Source organism: Falco naumanni, chromosome 1, assembly GCF_017639655.2.
Source record: "Falco naumanni isolate bFalNau1 chromosome 1, bFalNau1.pat, whole genome shotgun sequence".
Classification (NCBI taxonomy): domain Eukaryota; kingdom Metazoa; phylum Chordata; class Aves; order Falconiformes; family Falconidae; genus Falco; species Falco naumanni.
Window position 1 is genome coordinate 123,007,204 of NC_054054.1, and position 12,564 is coordinate 123,019,767.

A 12,564-nucleotide genomic window follows, 5' to 3' on the forward strand; every position below is an offset into this window, starting at 1 on the left:
TGCGCGCGCACCACCCACCCCGCGCGCGCGCGCACCCGGACCAGCACGTGCCCCGGGGCTTGAATCCTATTGGGCGAAACGAGGGGCGGGGCGCCACCGGCGATATAAAGCAGAGCGGGGCCGGGGCTCGGTCTTTCCGACGGCGCGGCGGGCGGAGGTGAGCGTTGGTGGCGGGAAGGGCGGGTGGGCAGGCAGGCCGGGCCGCGGTGATGTCTCGTGACACGTGTTAGACTGCTGACATGCATGAAGCAAACCTACTACTGAGCGCCCAGGCTGCCGACACCCGGCGGGGCGGCCGCGATACACTACGTCTGTAACCTCCCGTTTTCCCTCCGTGTCTTGCAGGGCCCGCGTGGCGAGCGGCGGCGAGCGGTCTCGGTGAATAAAGCTGTGTGCACCCTGTGAATGTGTCCGGCTGGTTGTTGCGCGCGTCCGCGCCCGTTCCCCGCACTGCCTTTGACCCGGCGGGGTGCCCTCCCCGCGGCGCCGCCGGCCAAGCTGCAGTGCCAGAGCGAAGCGCTTGTTCATAACTGGGGCTGCTCGGCCCGACCCGGGTGGCGCTTTTAAAAGCAAGTGACAGACGGCCTGGGCCTGCCCGCACGAAATGGCGGCCTGAGGCGGGGCCCCAAGGCAGCTCCTGCGTCGCGGAGCTTCAAAGCCTGATGCCGCCGGGGGTGGCCGAGGGTTGGTTTGCAAAGGGGACGCTGGTGGCTGAAGTGCCACGGCTCCGCCGGGTGTTGCAGGAGAGGGATGCAAGCGGGTGAGGGTGAGCCAGCAGAGAGCACCCAGTGCTGGGGGGGCCTTTGCGCAGCGAATCCGCTTGAAACCAAACCGATAAGGGCTGCAGCAGGGTGGCTGGCAGGGCCTGCGCCCCTGCCCTCAGCCGCTGCACTGGTGCCGTCCTGCAGGCAGAGGCACACAGCGTTTTCTTTAGAGAAGCTGCACCTCTACACAGGCCCAGGACAGACCTGGATGTACAAGACTAGTACCCAAGTCTAGCAAAACCATAAAGGAAGATGCTTAAGCTGAGAGGCTTTTGCCACTAAAACTATAGAACATAGTGTGTGCCCTTACTGCAATGTGAGCCCTGGTAGTAATTCAAAGGTCTTCACAGTGGTAAAATGGGAAAAATAACATTGTTTTTAAAGCATGTTCCTCACATTAACATTGACTGCTGCAGTGAACTTTGGTTTCCCTACAGTAAAATTGCCCTTTCAGAGTTTGAAGAGTCTCTGTACTGGTGAACCCTAAAATCGCCACATGCCATAACTGCCAAGTGCAACTCCAGGCATATAAAAAAAAAATAATCTGAAAAAACAAATGGTATGCTATGTCATCTTGGCAAGCTGCCTTTCTAATAAAGTTATCGAAACAACTTGCAGAAAATAGTGGCTAAGCACTCTGCAGAAATAAAATTTAACTGAGTAATCATTTGACATGGGATAAATTTATTTAACAAAACAAAGCAAGCAGATTGTAGTTACCCACAGTTTGAAGTGCAATATGACAATCTTGTGTAATAAGTCTAAATCTGTTTACACATTAGTGCATCTAGTCCTTTGACTTTTAGTTATTGCACATAGAAATTAAATCCTATAAAAGACCTGCGTACAAGACATGCAGACTTCATGAAAGGCAAATAATGCCTATGTAATCGGCAAACCCCAGAATATACACAGCCTGGAATGGTCAAGGAGGAGTTCAGGTAACAAATATAACCTACTAAGATTTCAATTAAAGGTAACCAAAATAGGTGTTCAAATATAGAATTAATTTTAAATATATTAAATGCTAGTTTTCTTTTTATGTTTCAGGCAAGGTGCTGTTTAAAAAACCTTCAATATAGTAGCTTCATTTAGAGATGGTAAATCATCAAGTTACACATGGAAATTTTGACTTGCATCAAATGTGACAACACAATGTACAAAAAAGTTCTTAAAAATTACTTCTAAAAAAAAGCAAATCATGTTATAAAAGGAGAGCCAAAACTCACCTTCTTTGTAAACTAAAACATTTTCTGACATCCATGAACAGTTGGCAACACTGAGTATCAGAAAAATATTACATGTGTTAAATAGTGGATATGTAGTGTTCAAATATTGAATTTACTGCATACGTTTAGTCTTAAATCATTATACCAGATAGAAGTAAAAGGCAGTTCCCCCTCCCCCCTTGGATTTGGCCATCAATTAGCAGAAAGTCTTTAATCACAATCGGCTTGGATAACTGCAGTGCTTGGATTCCTATTCCACTAAGTCCAAAAAACCAGTGCATGGGCACCAAAACCTGTTGGTCACGGCTGGGCTGTTTCCACTATCATAAAGTGATCTGATGCCCGGAGCGGCACAGCTGTGACCTGAGAATTTGGTCCCATGCTTTGCGTGTAAACACAGTGCAATGGAAAAGACAGCAACAAACTCTCCTAGAAGAAAAACTCGGTGTTTCGTTGTAGCAAGAGGCTCTATACACAGTAGGGTAACTAAGTACTTCTGGTAATGTGCAGTATTGACATTTTGTGTGTGCTCATGTCTTTTATAAACATTCAGAATTAATCATGAACCAAGGTGATTGTACCTCACTATAAGGCGGCTTGCTAATGTTTGGTCTCATGGCTTTACTCGTTTACAAAAAATCTGACAATCCCACCTTCACTGATAGTTGTGTGTGTTTTATGGCTACTTGCTTCCCCAGAAAAAAGCACAAGGTTCTGTATGAAAAAAAGTAATATGTCTATACCACATTGAATCACAATATTACCTATACATCCAATTTACATTCTTTTATCCTGAAATCATTTCATATTTCGATTGCTTGACACAAGCTATTGACTGCAGAAGTGAAAGAACATAAAACAGTTCATTCTACACCTCCAACTGCCTGAGAAAGAAAAATACTCTTCCAGTTTTATAAATTCATTCCTTATTTAGGATTTTTTCCATTTGGCACACAGTTCCTTTGCTGCCAAACAACCTTTCAATGCTTTAATGCACATTAACTTAGCATGAAAACATAAGCTGAACAAAAGGTGTGTCAACAAGCTCCTTGATCTATTACAGTTAGGTTCCTCCTCCCTCCCCCAAAGAACAGGTCATCTTAGCCTCCGAGTTAAAATCCTGATGGCAGCCAGTACAAAAATAAATCAACTGCTTAATGGAATGAAACTTCATGTAGCTGAAGTACACAGGAACAATAACCAGGCAAGTGAGCACAAAGGTATGGTTATAGGCAGTCCTTGGGGCGGGGGGGGAATTGCATTGTGGCACAAGTTAAGGATGAGAACTACAGCACAGTTTATAAAACCATGAGAATAACTTTTATAATACTGTAAACTGCAAGTCTTCACATGTCATGGCTGATCAGGGGCCTCCGTGCTCAGATCTTTAGGAGGGCATGTAGAGGAGCGGGGATCCATGGCTGAGTGCATTAAAGGAATATAAACATCATCCATGTTTGGCATGACAAAGATTTTCTGTGAAAAAGATGCAATTAAGTTACATTTCCATATGCCACTTGAAACCTTAGTTTTCCGATTTGTTTAGTTAAAAAATGCAACAAGTTTGCAAATAAAAGGTTCTTGAGTTCAGCGCTGTTTGAGTTAATGCCAGTACTGAAGCCGTAACCCATTTAGTTGTAAACGTTACAGTTGTAAATGAAGCTTGGAAGCATGAAGATCTCTGCACTTTCCATTCAATTGAAATAGCCCTACAGGAAATGTACCACTTTTCTTAACTATGCTGCTTTCTCAACTCTTACCCACGTACTTTCAAACTACTTCTAATGAAATAAGCAGGTTTGGTTTCTGGTCGATGGTACAGGTTGAGATCCAGAATGAATCTGGGCCAGTAAACAGTTTCCCTGTCCTGTAAGTAATTGTAAATTTGGAGGGTTTCTTTCCTGTTTTGCACTACAGTCAACGTGATTTTTTAAAAAATTGTTTTAAAGGAAGTAGTAACAGGATGCCTTACTGCCTCATCTGTTCTAAATTTTAGACAGCAGTTTGGCCCTCTATCATCTAAGAACACCTAGGATCATGTTTTTATTTAAGTACTACAAATGGTACCTATTTCAAAGAAAGGGCATTTTTGGCTCTAAAATTATTCTGACAAGTGCTAAAACAGGTTTCCATCCATGTCTACACATGGTCTTGAGACCATCCCAGAAGTCAGTTTCAGCAGAATTCTTAACATCCTTTCCACTGAACAGGAGCAGTGGAGGATACCAACTAGTTTTGAATGACATAAGGGACATGCAAAAATTTAAAAGAAACACCCCGCTAATAGACAAAAACTATCATTAGTGACATGAAAATGTAAATGAAACACACCTGAAACTCCTGTTCTAGTTTCCTCTCTATCCAGTCAGTTACGTGAACCAGAGTCACTTCTCTCTCACCAAGTTTTGGCCGAGCTTTTAACTCCAGGTAGGGAGGTCTTCGAAAGCCATACCTTAGGAGAGTACACAGAACAGGTTTTTTTATAAACACTCCTACAAAGCATATACTTACGTGGCTTAACTGTCAATTTTCTCTTAATAGCAGTTCCTACCTCATTTACAACTAGTCTGTACTGCACCTCTTGCAGAACCCATTTCAGCTACACTTTACCTTTTTTTCTCAGTTGCAATCCCTTGGGTAGCACACACCTGAAACATTGCCCAGTTCTGCAATAAGTTCCTCTTACCATATTCTGTCAGTAGGTGGAGGTGGAATGTTAATTACTAGTGTTCCTCTGCACTCTTGTACTTCAACTGTTAGCAGCAATGGAGTATTGGAGACCTCTTCAATTTTCTTCTTAATAAACTCAGTCTCTGTTGCTTTTTGAAAGTATTTTGACTTTGTGATTTTATCCACAATTCTCATGATCTTACTTGTCCGATGTCCTCCTACATACCTTTAGATAGAGAGCACAAAAAGAGCACATCAAGGTAATTTTCTTAACCCTATTGTTTGTTAAGACACCCATGAATTTCCTATAAAGTCATTAGAGTATTTGATCTAAAAATTCTAAGCAGCACCTACACCAGGACCTGCACACAGTACCCGTATTCTGTCAGCTGTGAGTGTCTGGCAGATATTCTGTCCAGTTTGAACACTCCTTCCCACATGGCACTGGAAACAGAGCACTTTTCAAAACTGCAAACACACTTACATCATTTATGCCAGCAAGCTGGCATGAGAAGTGACAACTTGTCTATTACCATTCCAACAAAACTGTCAAGACACTGATGCACCAAGACATACGCACACATGATCAGCATAGAAAGCCCAGCCATCATGTGTAATCTAGTTAACAGTGTATGCTGAACAAAGAGATTTTTATTTTAAGGTATTATTGCATTTACAACAAGTATAAAGACACTGAAAATGAAGGGGAAGACAATTTTGGCAGTGGGCAGGAAGATAATCCAAAAAAGAAGCTGCTTTTCCTGGCGATTGTGTCAGATAGCATCCTAGCTTCCAAAACAGATGCTTTAAGGGCTGAATATGTCTTTTCTCACCCCTGTCTCATGTTGGAAATACACACTCTAACAGCATATTTGGTATTTTCCACACACCATATTATACCTAATTGTGGCTCTTGATGTTTTGTAGCAGAGAGCACCTTGCTAAGGAAATTACATTTTCCCAATTAATAATTCCTTAAAAATTCTTTGTTCTCTTTCTTTGTTCTCTTGATAAAAGAGTTCTTGATATGATCTCTGTATTTTTAAAAGATATCAAATGCATCTCATAAAATAATTCCAACAATTCTTTACAGCTATTTACTCCTAAAACCCTTTTGAAAACTCTAAGGAAACTCCTTGGAACATTTTCAGTATGTCATGGAGCCTTTTGGTATATTCACTGTAAAATCACTGAGATGCGTTCAGACATAGGAAACATTGTGATTGTCTGAGACATTCCAGGCTGACTCCAGCTTTCTCATTGCATGGCATAATTTCAATCAGATGCAGGAAGCAAAAATCAAAGCAGCAGCCAAAACAGGGAATGATGTGGCAAAACTCATGTCGGAAAATTTTCTTTGAAATTCCTGCACAGCATCAGAGGGCAGTATTGCATAGCCCAGACACTCAAAGCCCTTCAAGGAGGGGGAAAAAAAAAAAAAAAAGAAAAAAAAAAAAAAAGAAGAAAAGACAAAACAACCCAAACCCCAGAGCAAGACAGCCAGGCTTGCATAACAGTTGTTTTCTTAAAGAAAAGAATACACTGGAAATCAGGGACCAGCAGGATCAGCACGGGTATAATGCTGCATGCAAACAGATTGTTTCAAGTTGACACACAAAATCCTGTTCTTGGCTCTGCTACCAGGCATGACCCACTGGGGCAGGTCCCTGTAGGTTCTCTGGCCCAAAGACTTGTTGCTCTCTGTAATTTAAGAGTGAAGAAGCTAGGTGTCAAAGAGAGCTCTGTACAGGTCACTGTGCAGGAGCACTGTATGGCGAACAACGCTCCCAGCATGGTGAAACACTCAGCACAGCAGCTTCCTTTCAATTTGTAGTACAAGGTTTGATTGCTGCTCTTTGCTCTAGAAATGCTTAATTGCTTGGATATACTCGCACTCCGACATCCTGCATGGCAATGAGCATTGTAGGATGGGAACAAGGTATCAGTTATACTAAGTCTAGGAATGTGGCTGGGAGAAAAATACAAACAGCTCACCCTTCTGCTCCTGGAGTCACCTGCTTCTCTCCTGCCAGTTCAGGAGCATCATCCTCTTCTGAAGACCCTGCGCTGGAGGATTCCTCATCGCTGTCTGCAAGGCAATATGCCCTTGGTCTGAAACTGAAACAATGCAATTTCCAGGTCAAATGTAACATTCTTAAGTAGCTATTCATCACATACAGCTTTGGCTGACATTACATGTATTTCTACTGGGGACTTTGAAATGTCCCCTCCTCTTTTTTTATAAACTTATCTAAAACAGCAAAACCAAAATCACTCTGAAACCAGTCTGTCAGAACGAGCTTCAAAACAGAACATTTGTTTTCTTTGTTGGAATGTAATCCTGCATAAAAAGGATGGCAGGGGAACGGCTATTCTACATATTCAAATAAAATGTGGAGATTATTCAAAATACATTTGAAAGCATCTTTGTTGCTGCTTGTGGCTTTCCATGGAAGTTGAGCAGTATGTAGGCTGGACAGGGTTTTTTGTTTGTTTTTAAAACTCTGACAAAGACATGCTTTTACATTGAAAGGTGAGAACATGTGATTCTGTCTTGTACTAAAAGCAAACATAGGACTCCAACTTAAAATGACATCGTCTACAAATTGAATCCCTCTGAGATGTTAAATGAGGTGCTAGCATATATATACACCTTATCTTCACGACACTTTTAACCCAAATCAATAAATTCCATTTTGTCTACTCACACACACACAATTTCTGCAACACAGACGTATCTCCAGCAATGGTAACACACGCAAAGCACAAGGGGATCGATCTTTGTCATCTGCTTCCAAAAGGAAACGCACAACACTCGCACTGCCAGAGCAAAATTGTCTCAAACTAGCAGTTCACCTTACTGTAGCTACAGTGTGTGTCATCACTTATCCATTACATGCAGAAAAAAAGGTAATTTTACAAACAGAAGTAGTCTAATGTAACCCTGGGAAGCAGTATCCCTCAGATGTGTTGCAGAGATACTTTTGTCCCATAAAAATTTAGGCTATAATCTCCCTTCAGTAGCTTTGCTGGAAATACTGCTTTCCCTGCTGTATTTGTAGGGAAATAGACCTGTGGGGTTGTGAATTTTTAAACTCCTCTGACACAATGAATGCTGTTTACAGGATTTAAGATTTTGTGGGTTTTTTTCTGAGGATGGTCCAAGATGGAATAAAGCAAAGAATGTCACGGGGAAAAGGGGAAAAAAAATAAAGTAATAAAATCAAACAAGTGCTGCTCTTAGGGTACAAAATATCACACAGTAGCAACTAATTCCTAGACTTCGACTATGGAAGAATTTATGTACACAATCACAGAAAAGGTTTCAAATCTTTCAAACAGATTAAAATTAGGGAAGGATGCAGTGAAAAAACTTCAGTATTAACAGATCTCTACCGAATGCAAGAGCTTGAAAGAGTTACACACGACAAGCTTGAAAAGGACGCGGGTTTAGCCCTAGGGACTATACCCAGGACTGTAATATTCTACAGCCTATTCAGAATACAGTTTATAGCTGCATTTTCTTTTTTTTTTTTTTTTTTTTTTTTGGTGTGTGTGTGTGCGCGCGCACATGTGTTCTTGGAAATTTATTTGAAGCATTTAACTTCACACAGGGCACGGACTGAGACTACTGCACTATTCCTTACATGGAACAAACCGTCAGCTGCTGCACAAAGTCCTAATGTAAAAGGACAGTTCAAGTACATCTCACAATGCACAACACTCCTTCCTAACTGCCTGTTTAAGGACTGAAGCAGCAACCCCATCACCTCTCCACACCGAAGGATTTGCTGCCCAGGCTATGGGATCCAAACGGTAAATCTCTTCTCACCCGCAGATGCATTTTGTACCTGCAGAAGAGTGAAGCACCACACCAAAATGAACCACCTCCCCGAGGACTTCGGGAGGTGAGTGGATGGGTCACGTCACTGACCCGAACAGCAATGCTGGAGCAGCTTCTCATAGAGAAATTCATGTTTTTAGGTCAGATTCAAACTGTGCATTATCTACCTGGGGGTACCCTCACTTCACTTTCCTGTGCATGTGACACCACCCCATTCAAAGCATGCCCAGTGCATTTTCAAGGCTCTCAAAGGTGGCACCTTCTTGCAAGGAGGTGTTTCATTTGTCAGGTAACAGGGCTCTCTGAAGTGCCTCCACGAGCATGCACTGACTGGCTAAAACCTCAAGATTTCCTCGCATTAAACAAAGCAAACAATAAATAAGCCTGAGTGAGATTTCAGGGGATCTCCGCACACAATGGACCATTTATACGACACAAACATTGGCAGAAAAACAATTTGCAGCTACAGTATTGTTCCTGAGCAGATTGCACAATATTTTATGAATTGCCATTTGTCAGTTTGTTTTTACATGGTACAACACTGCAAAAAAAAAAAAAAAAAAAAGATGGGGTAAGAAACTACAGTAACTTTGGGTTAGCCTGCCTGCACTTGCCTCATCTCCAGTACAGTAGAACCTGCTACTGTATTAATTTTATAAAATAGGCAATTAAATGGTTTTACAACCTTTTTGAGAGCTGCATTTTCCTGAGACTGCATGCCAGACAGCATTATCAAACTACACCAGCTCACTTCACTTTTATTTCAAACAGTAACACAACAGCAACGATGGGATCGACTGCAACACTGAACCATTTGTCTCGCTTTACAATGACAATATCCAAGTCCAGTTAAAACCCAGCGCTGTTCCCCCCCTTTCTGGATGAGAAGATGCCTTTCTCACACGAGTTCGTGGTTACTGCATCTCAAGAGGCGGTTTGTTCCAGGCTCTTGAGGGACAGAAACGAGCGTAAGCAACCAACATGCATCAATTACAGACATCGCGACTGTGGATGCAAGCACGTGCAGAATAGTTTGATTTGTCATAGCAATTGTCAGTTGATAATTAAAAAAGTCAGTAAAATTAACTAACACAATGCAAAGCATAGATAAGGATCTAACTGCTCTATACTACTCAGAGTCTTTGTTTGTTTGTTTATAATATTCATTTTATTTAAGAGAAAAAAAACCCACAACCACCAAGCAACCAAAAAACCACATGCAAAACCGGAATGCATTAGACTGCTCTTTATGTAAAGCTGGCATGGTACCTGCCCTGAGCATCCGCAACATCCCAGCCATGTGCAGGGAGCAATACGGTTCATGGATATACCTTCAAGTAATTGGTTGCTTAGCTACAGACATTTACATTTGTGTTGCTGGGGGCCTATTGCTCAGCTAGCATCAAGCTGATTTTTAAATATGAAATCAATGGGTTCGCTAATTATTTCTGAGGTTGTTCTTTCACTGGACAGATCTAAAAAGACACAAATAAAATCCTGAAGGGATGGGGAAGAAAAGCAAGAATTCAACTTATATAGACATTTCGTTCTCTGTGCCCCGTTTTTTGGATGGAAAAGATGAAATGGAATTTTCAAAAATCACACCCACTAATTATACCGACACAAATTCAGAAACATTTCAAGCAGTGATATTTGTTTTCGAGCAGGTTGATTTTAAATCCTCTGCATTCCTACCAGTGTATGAGATCATTCAGCCATTAGTTCTTTCACATTTATTTTCTTGTCATGACTGCACTATAAAATAGCGTTGCTGTAAGTATTACTTCACCGTACCTCAAAATAAGTGGTCAGAGCTACGACACGAGTATACAAAGCATCTCTTAACTCTCAAAGACCGCAACATTTTATTCGTATCTAAAAAATGGCCAGAATTAGAGAATATTTTCTTGATTTGTTGGCAGTGGTTGTACACTACATCAGAGACCACCTACTGTTCAGGGACTGCACGTTTCTTAAGTATAAAGAAAAAAGAGCACAAACAGACTCAACACTCCACAGCTGACGGGATGGATATTTGACAAGTGTCACCAGGTTAATACAAATGGACAGACTGATGAAATTCAAACATTATAAAAATAAGAGGAAAGCACAAATAGAAGTTAGCTAAGTTACAATATGTGCGTTTTCTAATTAGTTCCTCTACAAAGCATTTTACTTAGACATAGCTGGTAAACAGAAGTGGGACTGGAGACTAAAGTAGGGGTGTGACTTTTCCCACGATGCCAAAAAACTATTTAAAAAGTCTTTGCATAACAATTACAGCTTATTACCTTCCACAGTTGTTTACAGTTTACAGTTGTTTACAACTGTAGCTGTGCCACGCTGTAGTAGCATGTTACATGTGTCTACCGCCGTACCTGCAGGTGTGTATCTCTGGTATTCCAGTCCTACTGGCTAAGACTAAGTCAAGCATAAGACAAAACTAAATTTTAGTCACACAACATCTTAAAATCCTAATAAAATACATATTAAAGAAAATGATTGTACTACAAAAACCTTATATTATGACAATTATCAATGGTGGAATCACCCACTAAAGTGGCACAGAAAGGCCAAGTTCTACACTCACATGTGTGCAACCCCCTCAACTCCTTCCAATCGATTGCAGAGCCAAAGCTGCACGTGCACATGGAAAATCCCACTTTTTCACTATGAAAGCTCTCGCTTCATTCCACCATGGTAATACCTTACCCTTCTTTGCCAATCTCTCCAACTTTAAGAGCTTCACCAAGCGGCTCTTTACCAAGTTTGGTCAAGTTCATTTTGGTCTCTAGGGTCATTAGAAAAGATCCATTGTAGGACATTTCCAAATCAATCCAAAGTCCTAAAATTAAGAACAACAAAGATGTCACTTTAAGAACAGTCACAATCACTTTATTTTAACGTCAAACCAAAACTCATTTTAAAAAAGTCTATACATCACACTTTTTTCCACAGAGAAAAACTCTTTTTTGTCAACTGATTATGTCATTAATTCACAAATAATCAACAGCTTATCAAATCCAGTTTTCTGTTCACATTAAGCTTGTGGAACAAAGTTGAATGTGCAGATATAAATCAAAGCCATGCTGAAAAACACATCGGTAAGTACAGGTAACAATCAAAAAAAAAAAAAAAAAAGAAAAATATTTACACAGACCTAAACTACTTAAGAGATCTGAATCAAGATAAAGAAAATGGAACACAATCAGGGATTCACTTCAAAACTATTTACAGTACTGCTCCAAGCCAAACGGTAAGAGGACACTCCTCTATGTTACTTACGCCGTCCAAACGAAGCAAAACTTGAAATCCCAAAGCAATATTGCCTGTCTCGCATCAAAGCCTGCGGTCTCTTTTGCTTTCGACAACGGTGTATGGAAGAAGTATGAAAAGGTTCGCTCCGTAACTCAGCTATAGGCATTCTCCTTAAGACTCACAGGTCAGGGTCGTTACTTAGAACAATTCTAGATGCGTAGTATTAAATTAAATCCTATTCTCTGGACAGACTAATTGCTTATCGCAATCACCAAAAGATTTGTCTTGGGAATAACTGCAAGATTAGGTCCTGCCTCTTAAATGACACCCTGTGGTCCCACTGATTAAAGAAACCTGTAGGGTATTTGTGATCCAGAGATCAGAAATCAGATGCCGCTAAACAGATTACACGTCTTCCTATTCCAGACACTGCAGCTGCACACATGATGCCCTACCAGTAACTGGCACATCAACCACTAATGCATTCTACTTTTATTTACTCAGTCAGAAGCAATTAATCGTAACTACTCTTTGGGTTTGATTGATCTAGAAAAGACACGCTTTTTTAGTTTAGGAACGACTGTTTTCTTTTCTGCAAAAATGTATCAGAAGAACGGCACTGTCCCCATCCCACCCATTTATATTAACAGAAATACAGCTCCCAAAGACCAGGTCACTGGTACACCACCAGATTACATGATGGAAACAGCACCGAAGGCCAGCTGCTGCTTTACTAACCCAAATTACTCTTTTCTAGCATACAGTTTTTCCACTGCTGTTCTAAATAAAACACAAGAAC

The 12,564-nt window shown here is 41.1% G+C and overlaps 1 protein-coding gene and 2 non-coding genes across 6 annotated transcripts in view; 2 read left to right on the forward strand and 1 right to left on the reverse strand.

The window, feature by feature from the left end:
• The first annotated feature begins 203 nt into the window (after window positions 1–203).
• On the forward strand, window positions 204–266 carry LOC121082797. Its single transcript, XR_005826126.1, has one exon. It is a non-coding gene; the product is annotated as a small nucleolar RNA SNORD104 (small nucleolar RNA).
• A 181-nt stretch (window positions 267–447) lies between these two features.
• Window positions 448–582, forward strand: LOC121082809. Its single transcript, XR_005826139.1, has one exon. It is a non-coding gene; the product is annotated as a small nucleolar RNA SNORA76 (small nucleolar RNA).
• Window positions 583–1,428: 846 nt separating this feature from the next.
• Window positions 1,429–12,564, reverse strand: part of TEX2 (testis expressed 2) — a 54,815-nt gene continuing 43,679 nt past the window's right edge. For all 4 annotated transcript variants that reach the window (XM_040581922.1, XM_040581923.1, XM_040581921.1 and 1 more), the window contains 5 exons: window positions 11,220–11,352; window positions 6,659–6,781; window positions 4,680–4,889; window positions 4,325–4,445; window positions 1,429–3,469 (listed from right to left, as the gene is read on the reverse strand). In XM_040581922.1, coding sequence (XP_040437856.1) covers window positions 3,347–3,469; window positions 4,325–4,445; window positions 4,680–4,889; window positions 6,659–6,781; window positions 11,220–11,352 — 710 coding nt within the window. In that variant the 3' untranslated portion in view covers window positions 1,429–3,346. The remainder of the gene's footprint in view (window positions 3,470–4,324; window positions 4,446–4,679; window positions 4,890–6,658; window positions 6,782–11,219; window positions 11,353–12,564) is intronic.